The sequence below is a fragment of the Kogia breviceps genome, chromosome 4 (assembly GCF_026419965.1).
Source record: "Kogia breviceps isolate mKogBre1 chromosome 4, mKogBre1 haplotype 1, whole genome shotgun sequence".
Classification (NCBI taxonomy): domain Eukaryota; kingdom Metazoa; phylum Chordata; class Mammalia; order Artiodactyla; family Physeteridae; genus Kogia; species Kogia breviceps.
In genome coordinates, this window is record NC_081313.1 from 72,951,573 (window position 1) to 72,967,955 (window position 16,383).

General features: G+C 36.3%; 1 protein-coding gene across 3 annotated transcripts; it reads right to left on the bottom strand.

Annotated features, from left to right (window-relative positions):
- Positions 1 to 974: 974 nt before the first annotated feature.
- On the bottom strand, positions 975 to 15,506 carry ARRDC3 (arrestin domain containing 3). Of its 3 annotated transcripts, none has more exons than XR_010840192.1 (8): positions 14,601 to 15,128; positions 10,586 to 10,667; positions 8,506 to 8,653; positions 7,352 to 7,454; positions 6,747 to 7,003; positions 6,254 to 6,416; positions 5,829 to 6,021; positions 975 to 3,711 (listed from the first exon to the last, which is right to left on the bottom strand). XR_010840192.1 is itself a non-coding variant. In XM_059063468.2 (8 exons), exons 1-8 carry the CDS (start codon positions 14,878 to 14,880, stop codon positions 3,655 to 3,657), a joined length of 1,245 nt encoding a protein of 414 aa, XP_058919451.1. In that variant the 5' UTR covers positions 14,881 to 15,506; the 3' UTR covers positions 975 to 3,654. The 3 variants fall into 3 exon arrangements, 2 of the variants coding, with proteins under 2 accessions (XP_058919451.1, XP_066887421.1); XM_059063468.2 differs by having other exon boundaries at positions 5,829 to 5,983; positions 14,601 to 15,506; XM_067031320.1 differs by lacking the exon at positions 8,506 to 8,653 and having other exon boundaries at positions 5,829 to 5,983; positions 14,601 to 15,127.
- Between the last annotated feature and the right edge of the window lie 877 nt (positions 15,507 to 16,383).

Here is a 16,383-nt window from a genome sequence, read left to right on the forward strand (position 1 = left end):
CAGTCACGAAAAGGACTTTGGATAGCTACTTTTCCACTTTGCAGATGAAGAAATCGAAATTCACACATCTTGTTCAAGGCTACATCTAAAGCCATAGAACCCAGAACCTAGGTCTCCCCTTCTCATGCTATGATTCCTCTTCTTCTAGTCATTTTTATTTTCTTACCATACTATTATGTAGATTGTTAACAAGGATGATATAGTATTTCTATAAAATACAATATAAATGTCTGTCTCTAAATGTCTCTTTGTAACTTTTCATGTAATTAGAGAAGAGTGGAGAATCATATACTAAGGCACATATACAACTTGATTGCTCATCCGTGAATGTATAAACACTGAAAGAAGATAACTTCTAAATGTGATTCCAAACGTACTTCTTAAATGTTACAAATCACTATAAAATTCAGACATTCTTTGAGAAAAAGGACGTTTTAAAATTTAGAAAAATTGTTTTAAGATTAGATTAATACAACTTTTAAATTTACATGCTCTTAAAATACTAGAAACTTGGACACATCACAGAGAGAAGGAATTAGTACCTGAAACTATACCTGGTTAAGTTTGGTTCATATATAAGATGGAAATTTATATATCTTTTTTTCTAACTTTTAAATTTTATTTTAAAAATCCATAGCTTAATGAATCATTAAAAGTAAAACGATAATCTGTACTAAAAATTCCTTTAAGCCTTCAGTAATTTTCTTTAGCAGAGAGCTAGAAACAATTCTTACCCAGACTGTCTTAAGAGTTTAATTGTAGTCTTCATTTTATTTTTTTTTAATTTTTGGTCATGCTGTGTGGCTTGCGGGATCTCAGTTCCCTGACCAGGAATTGAACCCAGGCCATGGCAGTGAAAGCACTGAATCCTAACCACTAGACTACGAGGGAACTCCCTAATTGTAGTCCTAATTATGTTTGCATGTATGATGAGTTACTGATATGTTCAAGATTCAAATAAATCTCCAAACAAGTTTACAAAAAGGAAAAAAACCGAAAACACTTTTATTTTCCACAAGGAAGAGCAATAGGAAAAATTAAATCATTTCCCACATATTGTTTTCTTAAAACAGCCTACAAAGACATATTCAGCACCAAATAAAAAAGAAAAAAAGAGAAATTACAAACAGCCACAGAATATAATCTATAAAGCAAACATTTAATATTGCACTTCGTTTTGCTAACATTTTGGATTTTACTTTTCCTAATTGAAAAATCAGGAATCTATCTTGAATACTGGAATACACCTGTGAACCTCATATCTTATATCAAGAATTGACCAATATTTAGAAAGGAGTAATGCCTCTAAGTAAGAAAGTAAGGGAATACTTTAATGCGGAAAATAAAACTTTATTTGATAAAGTTTTATATATTTGAAATCTTATCATATTTTGTAACCTAGTGCCAATTATCAGAATATTGGTCATTCTTTCCTCATGTGTTATTTAAGAGTATATGGTGATAAGTATTCCAATGCTATGCATATCAATAATTGTTCCCTAGTCAGTTAGACATAAGAAGAGAAAAGGGATTTTCTGACAATCCCCCCACCCCCCGCCCCAACAAAAATAAAACCACCAAATGCCCTTTATGCCAAATATTCCATTAGCTTCTTTTGAGGGGGACATTCACAAAATGATTTAACAATAAAAAAATATTTCACCCCCATTTCCTTATTATCTAGTATTAGTTTGCTATGGGAGCCCAAACCCTTTAACCGAATCACTTAAAACGCGATTCATTTTTACATGGGCTTTCTTCACCCTGTCAGCATTTTTCAAACATGAATTGTCTTCCATGTTTTCTTAAAGGCCACTTATGGAAAAGCCTATTTGTTTTGTATGAAGCTTTAAGACAGTATTTAACCAGGTCAAGCACCAAGCCAGAGTTACTATTATTTTCAGCCACTTTATTAACTGTGGGATTAAATGGCAGGATAGATGTAAGACCCATTTCACGCATATGTTGCAACACCAGAGATGCTGATTTTCATTAAGATACATCAGAGCTGAATTCCTTCTAAAATAAGACAATCAGTACAACTTGGTACCTTGGAAAATGCAGTTTTAAGTGTCTTCATGAATGCTGGTATATTTATGAGCCAACTGTAAATTATCTTTAATAGAAGCTATAATTTACTGATGTGATGATTCTGCATAACTATATATACTCAAAGTGAATGATTTCTCATGCTTAGCGAAATCTTCTTTAGGTAATGAAAGAAAATACTTTCATTAAAAGAACCACAAAAATATAAAAGTTATTATTCTAGCACATATTCTAGTATTTGTAATTTTGAAGTTATACACTTTTAGAATAAACTTGGGTTTTCAAGCTCTGTCAAGCTTGAGCAGGATAGGAAATGTATAAATTGAGCTCTCTAATCATAATCTGAACATATATATTCCTGCTCATGAAAATACTCTGCACCAGCAAAAATGATCTCCAACATATGTGTTTTGGAGGTAATTAAGTAACTCTGTATAAAAATAAATGCACTTTCTCCTCCTTTCCAGTGACTGGAAAACTTCCATACTTTTAAAATAATAATAAAAAATAACAATAATTTTTAAGAGCAACAGCCCTTAACTCTTTGCTGGTGCCTGCCATACTGCCTCTCTTTACTCCATTCTTAGCTCTGCTAGTTTCTTCTCATATGTAATGATAAAAAGGCAATGCGGGTGGGTTATCACTTTTGTGTATGTCCCTTTTCCAAATTTCCCTCTTCAAAAAGCCAACCAAACAAACAAACAAAAAAACTCAACAGTGCAACAAAACACAAATAGCATTCCAACAGTTTGGCAAGTGATGCGTTCACCTGAGATTAAGTGATTTTAGGCAGTCAGTAACAAAATGCTGCTTTGCTGTAATAGTAGAAAGGCAACAAATTCTTAAAAGAAACCAAGAAGGTATACAATCTTGACAAAGTCTCTTATTAGCTTCCTCCTCTTATCTCTTTTCCCACATATCTGTTGCGTATCTACTACAGTAGGCTGCAAAACATACAGCAAGAAGGATTGGCTTGAAGGCATTTGATGTTTGTAAATAAATCCACAATAGGATCCAAGCTGAAGAGGTGATACATGGTCAGCCTAGTAGGACAATTCTGAGCATGTGCAGGTAAAGTCCAGGCTATATTAAATTAAAAAAAAAAAAAATGTCAGTGCGTTTTTTTCATGTTAAAGTTTTTTTCAAAGCTTTCTTTTGTTCCTTGTTGTGCTCAACTGCAAACAAGTTTTAAAAGAGTATCAAGAGTCTGGCATAAATGGAAAAAAAAAAAGCTGTAGTGACATGGAACCGCACAATGTAAGCATTGAGCATGTGCAAATTTTCAAATCAAAAGAAGGAAATCATCCCTCTTTACAACGTGGTGTCTTGACACGTATGACCATAGGCTAAGAAGACTGCTCTTAGTATGTGCCAGTTTTAAAGGAGAAAAGCTTAGATCTTCAAGCATGTTGGAGCAGTCCCAGAATGTTGCTGTAGGCTTCTAAAGCATGATCACTGGTTGTTTCATGTATTCGCCGTTTTTCTGGGCAAAAGCAATTCCACTTCCTCTGAAAACATGTCTCCAAGATACTTCTCTGTCCTCAGCTGGGAAGGGAAGAGATACAGTTCGGAACCCACATCAACTTGATTTAATCAAGTATTCCTTCAACGAGACGGGCAGGATGGTCTATCATCTGCTGACTGATCAGGATTTGGATCAATCTAGAAAGAAAAGAGAAAAAAAACCCCAAAACCAAAGTTAATTGATAAGGTTTAGTAAGAATGCAGCAAATAGGCTAATATTTTGAGTACTGGTTGAGAAATGTAAGCAGAAAGAACATACAGAGTTTGTATGGGGAAGAAAGGTTATTAGTATCATCTATAAAGTACTTGCTATTAAATTACTAGATTAACAATTAAATTTAGAAAGGTATGCCGAAATAGTTTTATTTGACAAAAGCTAAACGTAACGTTCTATCAGAGAATGGAGTTTTACTCAGCACTTAGTCATACTTAAGACTCAAATACAGAATTGGCCAACATTTTCATAGCAATGATTTTCTTCTGTAAAGTATCCATTTCATCCTGTTACAAAAAAGTCAACTCATCTTTTCCCGAGATTTGGGAAGAATGTAGTTGTGTAAACAAAGTTCTTGGTGCTTAGGTGAGGTAATAACTCATGGGTGTAAAGCCCTAGGGAGAGCCTAGGAATACAGTGTGTATCAAGAAATAGGAATGGTGAACCCAAAATGCTCTAGAGGCTTCCCCTTGCCTCTTTCTATAGTGACTTTCATATGCACATACACTTAATAAAAGTGAACATATTTCAGTTGCTTCTCAGGTACGAAGAGAATAGGCACAGGAAGGCAAATTGTTGGGTTTAATACATTTCTTTTACTGAAAGATCTTTTGGACAAGACCCATTTACAATACTTTCCCCCCTCTATGTGGCTAGATGTTAAATAATTAAATCACACCTTGAAACAATTTAGGGTTTTAAAAATTTTGAATTCTCTTAGTTATCTTTAGTTCATTTTAAAAGGAGGTAGATTTTATGACAAACTGCTTAAAAGTGGATACCTAGATTGCCATTCTTTTAAAATGCCTGTCAGATCAAATCACAAATGAGGGACTTAATAAGCAAGACAGAAATGTCAGAATAAAAATGTAGTGACAGTGTTTCTAAAAAGTGGGAGGACATTTTTAGCATCTAATAATTTTATGAATTGAAATAGTGGGATAGAAAAATTATGTCCAATCAAGAATCTGCACAGAACAGAACAGATTCTGAACATCCTATATATTCAATGAATAACGTGGATTTCATATTAATCACATCCAAAGGAAAACTGACTCTTCTAGTCATGGTATTAAGGGGAAAAAAAATAAAAGCAATTTGCTGAAGAGTGAAACAATCCTTTTATGTCTTTCTTGGGAGTAATATTTCACTGTAAAATAGCTGTCTAAACTACAGCAACCAAAAAGAAAAAGCTGATGCTAGTGATTTACAAAATCATTTGGTATTAAATTCGTATCAAGGCCAACTCTAAAGTCCCTACAATGCGTTATTACGTATATATATATATATTCTGAAGTATCCTGACATTGCTGGATTGCTCCCTACACCTCCTTTCCTTTGCACATATTTATCTTCCTGCCTGGAACATTCTACATTTTGAGAATACCTACTCTTCAAGAATCAGTTTAACAATCACCTTCTTAGGGAAGCCCCTCCTGATTCTCAAGATCCAGCAAGCTGCTCCTCAAATGAACTGTGCATTACTATTACATTGTTAGGTAATATTTTGCTTCTAAGTTTCTTTTTCTCACCAGTCTGTACGCTTCTCCCAAGGGCCATGTTTTATTCATGTAAGTCCTTAGTTACTTGAGATGAATAAAAATAATCCAAGAGTACAGGAATGCTATTTATGATGTTATTACAAATGTTATTTTCCCTTATGACTGAGAATGTTAAAATATGAAAATTAAATTGGAAAAGGATGATGAAAAAGATAAATTCTAGCTATTTAATCAATGACTGTAAAATGCCAGTTCTATAGATGCTTTAAAAGATGAATTATTCCTTTAACTGGCATTTTAGAAGTATGAGGTTAGATCATTATCTTTATTTCCCCAATAATATAAGAGACCAGTCCTACCTCTGGGTCAAACTTAGTAAATAGTGACAACCTTATGATCTGACTTTTAATCTGTTGTTCAAAATTATTTGTTTTCCTCTTATCATGATAATCAAAACCTAACTGTGTTTTTAAAAAGTCTGCAATACTGTTTACTAAGAGAGTCACAGCCCATTTTGTACTTGAGGGTTTGATGCTTACCTCTGAATAAAGAGGTGGAGGCAAGAAACGAAACTCCTGAATATATGCAAACAGTGGTCCCTGAAGCGCTCTCTCAAAGTCATCACAAGCACTCACTGGTGCAAGATTATTCCGCCTTTGTTCCTCTGTTACCACTTCTGCATAGCTGGGTGGTGCTGAAGGAAAAAGATACACGCAATTCGAACAGCACGTTCTTATGCATGTCAAAATACACAGAATAGAAGGTATTAAAAAGGAATGTCAAGGTAACATAATAATAATTTGTCTTGTGATCAAAACTAGGGGGATATATGTTTTAATCCTAACATTAGGGGCACATCTACTCTCTTCAAGTATAGACAAACTTTAATCATAAAATATCAGAAGCAAAATTATGTTCTTGAAAATAATAGATTAAGCTTAGATATGCATTATCAAATTATTACCTTCAGGTCTTTCAGGTAGGGATAAACCAAGCCAGTTCATATTCATGCTACACTGACTGCTTACACTTGAGGTTCTGCTACCAAATGGATGTAGAGGAATGGTACCAATGACAAGTGGCAAATTAAGAAATAAATCCATAGCTCCAGGAATATCCACGTATACCTAAACAATGAAAGGAGATGTTAGGTTTAGAATGCCAAGTACTATTTCCTTTAAAAAAACGAATAACCTAATCTAATGTTATTTGAGGCTCTCATTTACTTCAATTTTAAACTTATATACATATGATATACTTGAAAAGTTTCTCCATCGTGTACATTTACCTCAGGTAAAATTAGTAATTATATTCCAAACTATATAAAGAATTACATATAATTATATATATGACACATGGAATAAAAAAAAATCAAATCCTGGATAAGACAAAATGATACCCTTATGACTTTAAAACCTAAAAAAAAACCCACCCCAAGCCCTTAAATCTATACATACCATTAGTGAATATTCCACACGGATTATACTACAGTCAAGGATAGAGGGAGAAACTGGTGGAATTTTCAGCAATTTGCCATTCCACGTCTCTGTCTTTCCAGATGATAAGGATTCCCCACGCAAGTTAGCCACGAGCTGTTTGACTTCCTTCATTTTCCCTTTGGCATAGAAGGCCTGTGTTTGGTAAATGGCTGCCTTTGGCACCACCATTCGGGAGGAGCAGTTCTCAATCTCAGCAAATATCTGAATTGATTCACCTACAGGAAAAAAAAATATATATCTACTGTTAAAAACCAACCAACCAACCAACCCCAAAACAAATGTAGACTCTCAGGCTAAAGTCTGAAAGTTCAATGAACTACATGGATAAAAAGCTATCCTAAGAGTGGCAAGTAACTTATAGTTATAAAAATAAACTACACATTTACAGTAGCAATTTAAAAAAGAACACTACATTCTAATTTATAAAAGGAAACTGGACACAATTTATGATATTTTACCAAAGAATACTGTATCATGTTTACATTTAGTAGAAATAATGTAAATTTATACACAAGAGCTAGTGAAGAAAGATCGTTTTTTGTGGGAATCCACCTCATACATACCTGGCGTATAGCCCTTCCTTTCAATTTTGGCACTTAAGGATATTGGGCCTGAGGTACAGAACCAGCAACAGAGAGTCTTTTCTTTTGTGCCTGCTTGGGGTGACTGTAAGAAATAAATTTATAGAAAAAGATCAATGTATGAATTGAGACAGTAATAGAATGTTTTAAAATACAATCTTAAATTCTTGAAGAATTTAACATTAAAAGTAATGGTTTTTTTTTCCAGTATCCAAATATACTTTTCCACTAACCAATGGCTTCTGATTTGTATTAGTATTTTTGTCTTTATACAAGTTTCCATTCAATTAAAGAAAAAAGGATACAGGGTTTTAACACCACATTTCATAAACATAGTTTAGCTCAGGCTATTTACATACACAGTAAATTAAAAACCAACCAAAAAAACAAACAGAAAAAAAAAACCCTTTCCACATTCCATTTAAACTGCCTTAAAAAAAAAAAAAAAAAAAAAAGAGGCAGTTTGGAAAGCAGCTTGGTTATAATCCCAAATGATAACATCTTTCTCTGAGAATGTAAAACTCAATACGTAAAAACAGAAAATTGCTCATTTTTAAGGTTAATTTTACTTGCTTAAAGATGTTATTATTTGTTTAAACCAAGTAAAGTTTTTGAAATCAAATTTGAATCTTATGAAAAAATACAATTAAAAAAGATTTCCTTTAAAACAGAATTTAAGTTTTTTCATGAAAATAATAATCTCCCCATCATTTGACAACTATCCCTATATTGGAATAATGCAATGCAGTACAAATTTTAGATTATGATATTTTCAAGTTAAGTGATACTGTTATAATAATAATTGATACTACTGTTCCTTTTCTACTAAAATTATTTAGGGAACAGATAGATCTATTCTTTTGTTATTGCTGTTACCTCCTGAGGAAGATATTTCATACCAAATACTGGTCTTACTTTAAAAATTTACTTAAAGTTATTACAGTATCAGAAAATGTGAGCATATTCTGCATTAATTTGTGTGCTCTTAACTATTTTTTTTTTGAAAATGGTATTTATGTAATTCAAAAATGAAGTTATTATTTAAAAATTATAAAGAATGTATATGTAGTTTAGGTGATTATTCTTTAGTATTTATATGCCAAAAACAAAAAATGAAGAATTCAGTTAATTCTTACCAGTAATGAAGGAGTGTTGATATCTATATGCTCAAAGACTGTAAATTCCTTCTTTAATTTTACTGGTAGAAGCCAAGGCCTGTGCAATTCGGCTTTCACCCAATAGCGCACACTGCCATGTCGGCCTTCGAATGAGGTAGCAAGTGGTCTGTGCAGAATATAAAGGTCAATATATTAATCTTACACCTCTTTTTAATATTTATACAGTAGCTCAGCATAGAAGTGTTAATATATTGTAAGTTTATACATCAATGAGTTATTAAAGGCATAATTTATATTTCCAAAGGGATAAGTCACTGGGGAAAAAACCTTCTGTTTCCAAATAATAACACATAGTTGTTAAATATTACAGAAATTTGGTTAAAAAAGCCAGAAGAATACAATCTCTTTAAACTAAGAAGAGGCTACTTTTAATGCTGGTGGCAAAATTACGAAAGTCTGGAAATGAACAATTCTTGAAAAGGTCAAGACTTTAGTTTAAAAATAAAGTTAAGAATGGTTTAACTATTTCTATTGAGATATTCTGGACACTGGTTAAAACACTCAGACCAAACGACTCCCTATGGCGCTCCATTTTTCATTAACTAAGAATTATTATTATCTCTTATTATAGTAACTAATTAAGATTTAGAAAAGGCCTGGAATAGTCGTTATAGTTTCAAAAGTTTTTCGCATTTCATTAAATCCACTGAAGCTCTAAAAAAATACTTTTACATTTCCCAGTTTACTTATGTTCTCTTTTTGGCCATGCTTTCTAACTATACTATAGACTTTAAAAAGAAAAAGGATCTCTTCTGTTGACCTGTATCAAGAGAATCAGAATTATCTTTCAACTCTCCCAGATTTTATTACTTGTAGAAGATTTTATTTTAGTGAATTTAGTCTCTTTTTCATAATTTCATTAGAAATATGCACAAGGTTCACTTATTTACAAGGTAGAGTGCTAGCTTTTTATGAGGAGTAGTGGTGTTTTACTTTTTGTTTTGTATTTTAAACTTATGCATTAACTTGTATAGCAGAGAAATAAAACGCAGGATCTATGCTGGTCTTCTAGAGTTTACTTTAAGTACTTTGGTTTATAGACAGAATTTTTAAAAAATATATTAAATTACTTCCATCCTTTGAAAATATTCAGGCACAAATGTATTAGTCCTATTGTATTCAGACTTAAAATATTTCTCTCAGAAAGTAATTAGGGCATTATATTAAAAATCATGTTCTTAAGCAATATGATATACAGGATACTCTGAAAAATACCCTTTATGAACTCTATCCATATATAACAAGTACTAGAATTTAAGAAAATACAGAATTATGTACCTTTGGCACTTGAAGTTCTTACATAATGCAAGTTTACCTTTCAGAACAAACAGTACAAGTGCCACTTTGCATGTTTTATCTGTTAAGGCATTTTTTCAAAAATTACTCTTTGCATAATTTCCTCTAATGATTTATTCTTACATTAAGAATATACTACTTTCCTTCCTCCTTTCATACGAGATTCCAAGCCTTATATTAAGGTATCTCTGATGGATGTTTCCTTTTAAGTCCAGGTCATAGTATCTCGAATGACCTTCTCAATAGCTCTTTGCACAGAAGCTAATGAATTCACATCAGAAAAAACACATCACTTCTAAAGTTAGGATATTCTTAATTATTTTGACTTTCTTAGCTTACTGCTGTTGGGTAGCATCAGTAGAAAAAATGATCACTGAATTTTTATAAACTACTAAATGAGAGACTTGTTATGTTCTACCTTTTCTGCTAATGCTGATGATAAACTAAGTATTAAGTGCTTACTATTTCACTGGCACCTTCCAATTCACTCACTTTAAATGAAATACTATTCAAGTTTTAAAAACCATATAAAACTTGAGACAGGATACTAAGAATTGAGCTTTGCTTTCTATAATATTGCCACTCTAGATTTAAAAAATAGCTTCTTTTCTGAGTATGTTTTCCTCTAGCAAGTTTCAATAATGAAAAGGGTTTTTTTTTTAAACTAAAAATATTTAAATTTAGAATGTTTCGTTTTAAAAGAATGGATGTTTATGAAAAATGCCTGTTACAAAATACTTACGTCTGTGGAAGCTCGAAGCTGAATGCATATTCATGCCTTCCTGAATGAATAGTGTTGAAGCCTTCTTCGGAATTATCATCATCTAAAACAAAAAGAAAACAAAAAAGTTGTTAATAAACCTTTACACTCTCTTCCTGGTGGCAGAACTTTAAAGATGCTCACATAGTAATTAGGGCCACAAACTTTAGAGTGTGAGAGATCTGAGTTCTAATTCCAACTTCATCACTTCCTCTGGGTAAAATAAAAGTCCTGTCTTCAGTTGCTTCATCTGTAGAATGGGGATAATTAATACTTATACCCCATAGTTGGTTTTTCATTGGAAAACAACCTAAACTGTAAAGCATCTATGTGTGACAATACAGGCTCAACAAAAGATTCAGATTTCCAATCTCATACTAAGATGTTACCTTTCTCTTCATCCACTTACTTAAATTTATCCTATTAAGACTATATATAGAATGAAAACTGTTCATGCAAGCCTTTTAAAATATGTCAACTTTTGGTACAGATGTGAATGTTAAAGCTCTAAAACCTAGAAAACTCTGTCAAATAGATGTTGGAGTTAAAAAAAACGAAGTGATTTTTAATGTCAGTTTCATAGCTAAAAATAAAAATTCTTATTGAACCTAAAATTATGACCACCTCAGTCTGTCCTAGCAACAGCTAAAAATTCGCATATATATAAAATATACCTTAGATTTAAAAGGTGCCTGCTAAATAGGAAACAACTCTCTCACATCCTTGAAAAATGAAGACTAGACTTGTTTCCCATTGCTAGAAAAAACGGGATGACTTTATTTTACAACCAATATCTTTTGCTCAAATAGGTTATCTCCAAAACAAATATAACAAAATGTGGAGGAGTGTTCTGCATTCTTAAAATGATTTTCTAAAGCGTTCTGACCGGGTAATTTAATTACATAAACGTCTACTAGCGCAGTTTTCTCGGTGTAGAAACCTTTATCATTAACCAAGAGACTAAGAGAAACGGGTATTATCATTTAACTTTCCCTCACCAAAGTAATGAATTCACACAAAAAACGTGATGCTTCCCTTCCACCACAGGAGAAAAGGAAAAAAGCGCCTATATATGGAAACTTTTATTTAAAAAAAAAATCACCAAGACTCTCTTCTATCTCAGTAATATTTTCTTCTCCCTCCGTGCAAATCCTCTCTACGGGATTTCAGCACCGAAATCCCGCTGATGTGCTGGGGGCCATTTAAAATCGCTCCCCGCGACGGCGCCCAAAGTTTGTCTCCCTCTCCCTTTCTTCCCGTCTCGCTCCCTTTTTTTGTGCCAGCTCAGCAGTCTCAACGAGGCGAGCGGCGGCGGCCGCGCCGTGGTAAACAAGTGCCGGGCTGTCAATCAAGAACTAGACCGGAGCAGGAGAGGACCGGCCTAAACCGGCGCGAGCAGATCCCAGCCGGCCCGCCCGCGCGCCGCCGCCGCCCGCGCGCTCCGCTATACATACGGCATATGTCGCACGGCGCTCGCGCTCGCGGCCGCTCAGCCTAGCCTGCTGACGTGAGGCGGGGCGAGCACGCTGCGGCGCTTCCGCTTTGCACGCCCCGGCCGGTGACCGGTTCGATCTGGCTCGGGCCACCCTGACACCTTTACAGTTGCGGCGAGGGAAACTGGTGGGGCGGGGAAGGCGGCGCGCATTACAAAAGCCCCAAAGAAACAATGACAAGGGGGCAAGGAATACTCGTCAAAGCCCCCACCCCACCCCGCTTTCTTAGTGTCACTTTCTCTTCCGTGTCCCGGCCAGTCTTGGCGCTCTCTCCCCACTCGGGTCACATCAAGGTAGCCAGTCTGGTGACAGCATAGAAAGGGAAACACGCTGTTTCAGCTAAGAGGAAGACAAGCGTTCACAGAGGCTGCCTGACAACTTCCACGCGAAAACGTGAAAAATGGGGTCCTGCTAACCCTGCCCACCCAATTTCCCCGTGAATGGGATTGTCAGCTAAAAAGTTACGCCCAGGGCCATCCGGCACCTGTAAGGCCGGCGGAAGCTTCTCCTCTCCACTCTGTTGAAACCTGTGGTCGTTCATTTCGGGGCTGCAAGCGGGCCCAGGTGAAGGGCAACAGAACGGTATGTGACATGAGCCCCGCGCGCCTCCAGAAGCCCGGACAGGGATGCGAGTAGGGGCGGGGGCGGCAGCTCAGGAGGGACCTTTACCGGCGCACGCCGGTTCCAAGCCTCGCCCCAGCCGGCGAGCCCACTCTCCCCACCCGCCCGCGCCCAATCCAATCAGAGCCTGGCATCGCCTTAGCAACAGGCTAACAAACCCGGTTCCGCCTATCGCCGGCCGCCCGGGGCGGGGTCTCAGTTACCAGGCTAGTTTGAGAGGTCCCAGTTTTAAGTCATTGAAACTATTCCAAGCGAAGCTCGTTCAAGCTTGCAGGGTTTGAGGGGTGTCTCGTGGGGGTGCGGGGCACATAGTGTTCTTTACTATGAAATCGTGGCGTAATTAATGAAAATTTCCCCATAAGTCGTTATTCTACTTTTACCCCACTGCAAACCTCAACTCCTTAAAAACCTTTGTTTCTTCTCACTCATCTTATAAAAAGCTGCCAGTCCAGGAAGGATCAAATACAAACTCTTGTGTGTCCTGTTCAACAAATACCAGGACTGTCATTAGGCAGTTGCATTTCTTATCACTGTCACTGCGTGGAGAGGTTAACTAAAAATTATTTCAGGATGCAAATTACCTATGTGTAACTGAAAATTCAACTAAAGATTGATTTCATCTTAATAGTTTAAAAATAATGCATTCATGCTTTAACTCAAAGCACCCTACGTTTCTACACTTGTCTTAGTTCAGTTAGCACTTCCTCGTGGATGTGTATTTTTTAATTAAAAATGGAGGTAAAAATGTGTTCTACTCTGAAAAATCATCAACATTCCAGTTAAATACTGCATTAAAAAGGAGAAGGACAAAATTACATAACCAGTTTTAACATTATATTCTTCTTGGGCTAGGAATTAAGTCATCGCCACCACCTGACGCGTGTGACCAATCTGCTGAGAGCAGAACAAGCGCCCCTCCTCACCACCCCCCAGAACTGGTCCGAAACAGGATTGAACCGCTTCTAACAAAGGGTGGAAACTTAGAAAAACAAGCTTAGAGTCTGCTATATTTCCACAATGTAACCATTTAAACAATAGATTTGAAATCTCAGGACCCATTCTCCCTTTGACAACCCTTTATCTCCAGTTTCTAACCAAAAATCAAATCCAATGAGCCGAATACTTTTCAATTCCATTTGACTGCCACGGGTTTCATTGAATGCACGTTCCAAAGTTAGGCATGATGCTTGGAAAATAAAATTTCTGACGCTAAATGGCTTCTAAAACTGATTTTAAACATATCATAATGATAGGTGCTGTCCTTTAAGATAGAGAATGCCTGATGTAAATTTCTAAAGGAACTGGAAAGAATAGGGAAAAAACACGTGGGGTGTTGATACCATATGTCAAAATAAACCACAGAAACCCATTATCAAAGAACAACGATCAATTCTCTTAAGTCTTTTGCGTGTCAATATTAAAAATGAAATACACCTATTAACCCACTTAAAAATGTTACTCCATTTCTTCACTGAAGCATAGTCTTTAAGATCTAAGGTTGCAGAGTACAAGGGAAAAACCTAATATAGGACTGTAGCTTTTAGCAATTCATTTGAAAACATATTAGTAAAATTACTGAATCGGATATAAGCAGAATTTATACGTAAGGTGGAAATGGATTGCAAGTGTGTATGGCACAGACCAAGCCGGGTATAGAGGTAGTGCAATAAGTGCAGTTTGCAGTCACTTTGCAGATGCCTGCATGCATTACGGCTTAACACACGATGAATGTCAAGGAGAATTCAAATCTTCCACCTTTCCAACCTTTATCAAACAGCTATACGTTATAGTAGGAGTAGGATTACAGTAATTCAGAAAAATTGAAAAGGTACTTTGCCAAAGAAAACAGGTCTAATAATTTCTGAATAATGTAAAAAACTTACCTCTTTCGTGTCCAATTAAGATGTCTTTATGGTTGAAATATTCTACTTCTTCAGTGTAATTCTGTGTATAGGCAGTATTGGAGCCGGCGTTTCTCGATTCGGTCCAACGTACTTTCGCATGTCCTCTTGCATGAATTTTAAGAGATTTTACTCTGATTTCCCCAGTAACTTCTAAATTCACCCTTCCTGAGACTGTATCCCCACTAGAATACACAGGGACATTGCTGTCATTAAGACAGTCGAAGCTTATTGTCAAACTCTTTACCTTTCCCAGCACCATGTTTATAACAAAATCTATAAAAAATATAATGTAAGACAAAAAAGTCAAGATCACATATAAAATGTGATCTTCACTTAACACTGATCGATGTCTTTGCCGTGCAAAGAGCTTGCAGGCAGGATCAGTGATTCTTTACAAATAGTTCATTGAGATTTCTTAAAAAGTCAGGGCAGCACAGAGGCTGCTGCTCCGCGATCCAGCTAGTCTCAGTGGTCTCCTTACAAAGACGGGCGGCTGGAAGCTGCCAGCTCACTTTAAGAGCAGCTTTGTGAAAAACAACCCCAGGGCGCATGCGCACGCCGCGGCTGCTGTCCGCCCTCCCTGCGCGCCCCCTCCCGCGCCCGGCTCGCTCGCGGGTACAGTAGGTGTACAGCCAGGAGAAGACACTGGGGCTGCTGGGAGGCTGAACCTGACTTCTCTTCATTGTAGGCTCCTATTGGTAGGCAGGCTACCGTAAGCCCTCGACGTGCTAGCTGGCTGGAGTCCCTTACTGAGCACAGTCTAGTAGAAAGATAATGGCCGAGGGAGGGAACTGGGGGACAAGGTTGGGTGGGGGAGCTGTTTGCAAAGCCAAGTGAGGATAAACTGCTGAGTGACCGGCCCGAAGCGTGCGTTCCCGGCACTGCAGTGTTTTGCCCACTGCCCTGATGGGAGGAGGAAAAAGTGATGTGTGTAGAGAGATGGGGGAAGGGGAGAAACCGGTTGGGCAAGGGCTGGTTGTTGAACATAATCTAACGAATTTCAAAAGAAAATGTAATAAAAACCAGAGAAGAGATAATGTTCATAGACAAGAGCATTCTTGGCTTGGATTTTTTTCTTTTTAAAACCAGTGCTTTGTAGGCAGGGTGGAAATGAGCCCAGTCGAGGTCAAGTCGAGAACTTAAAAGAGAATACTATAGGATCAAGGAAGAGAAGCTAGTATAGTTTAATCAGTATATTTTGCTTTCTCCTGAACTGCTTTCTCTTCCATCTCTTAATTCGATAGCAACGAAAAACAATCAAGTTTTTGCCTGATGACAAGAGGGAAAAACAAGTTTTGACCACTTCCTAGAAGGAAGAAAACGTCCTTTTTTGAGACACCACCTACCGCTAGATTTGCAGGGTATGACATGATTACAACTCCTGTGTCCAGAGGATTAAGAATAGGATTCGGCCTAAAAAAAGTCACCTTATAAAAGGCAGCATGGCATAGTGTTTTAGCTGACATAATGTTTACAACAGCGTTGAAAAATCTTTGTTAGAAGTTAGTGAAGTGCAGAAGATGGATTTTTAAAAAGCATGGTTTGTTATATAAATAGGGCTTAATTCTGTAAAGCTTTAATTTTAATTTTCAGCTTTGGACTGTTCAACATAATCATTCTCATTATACATCTTTCTTAAGGACAGGTACATTTGTCTCTTTACTGTGAACGTTTTGGTAACAAATTGCAGGGCTTTCGTAAAAATCACACTGGGATTCAAGGCATAACAGCATAATTATCTAGATTTTTTTTGCAATCAATG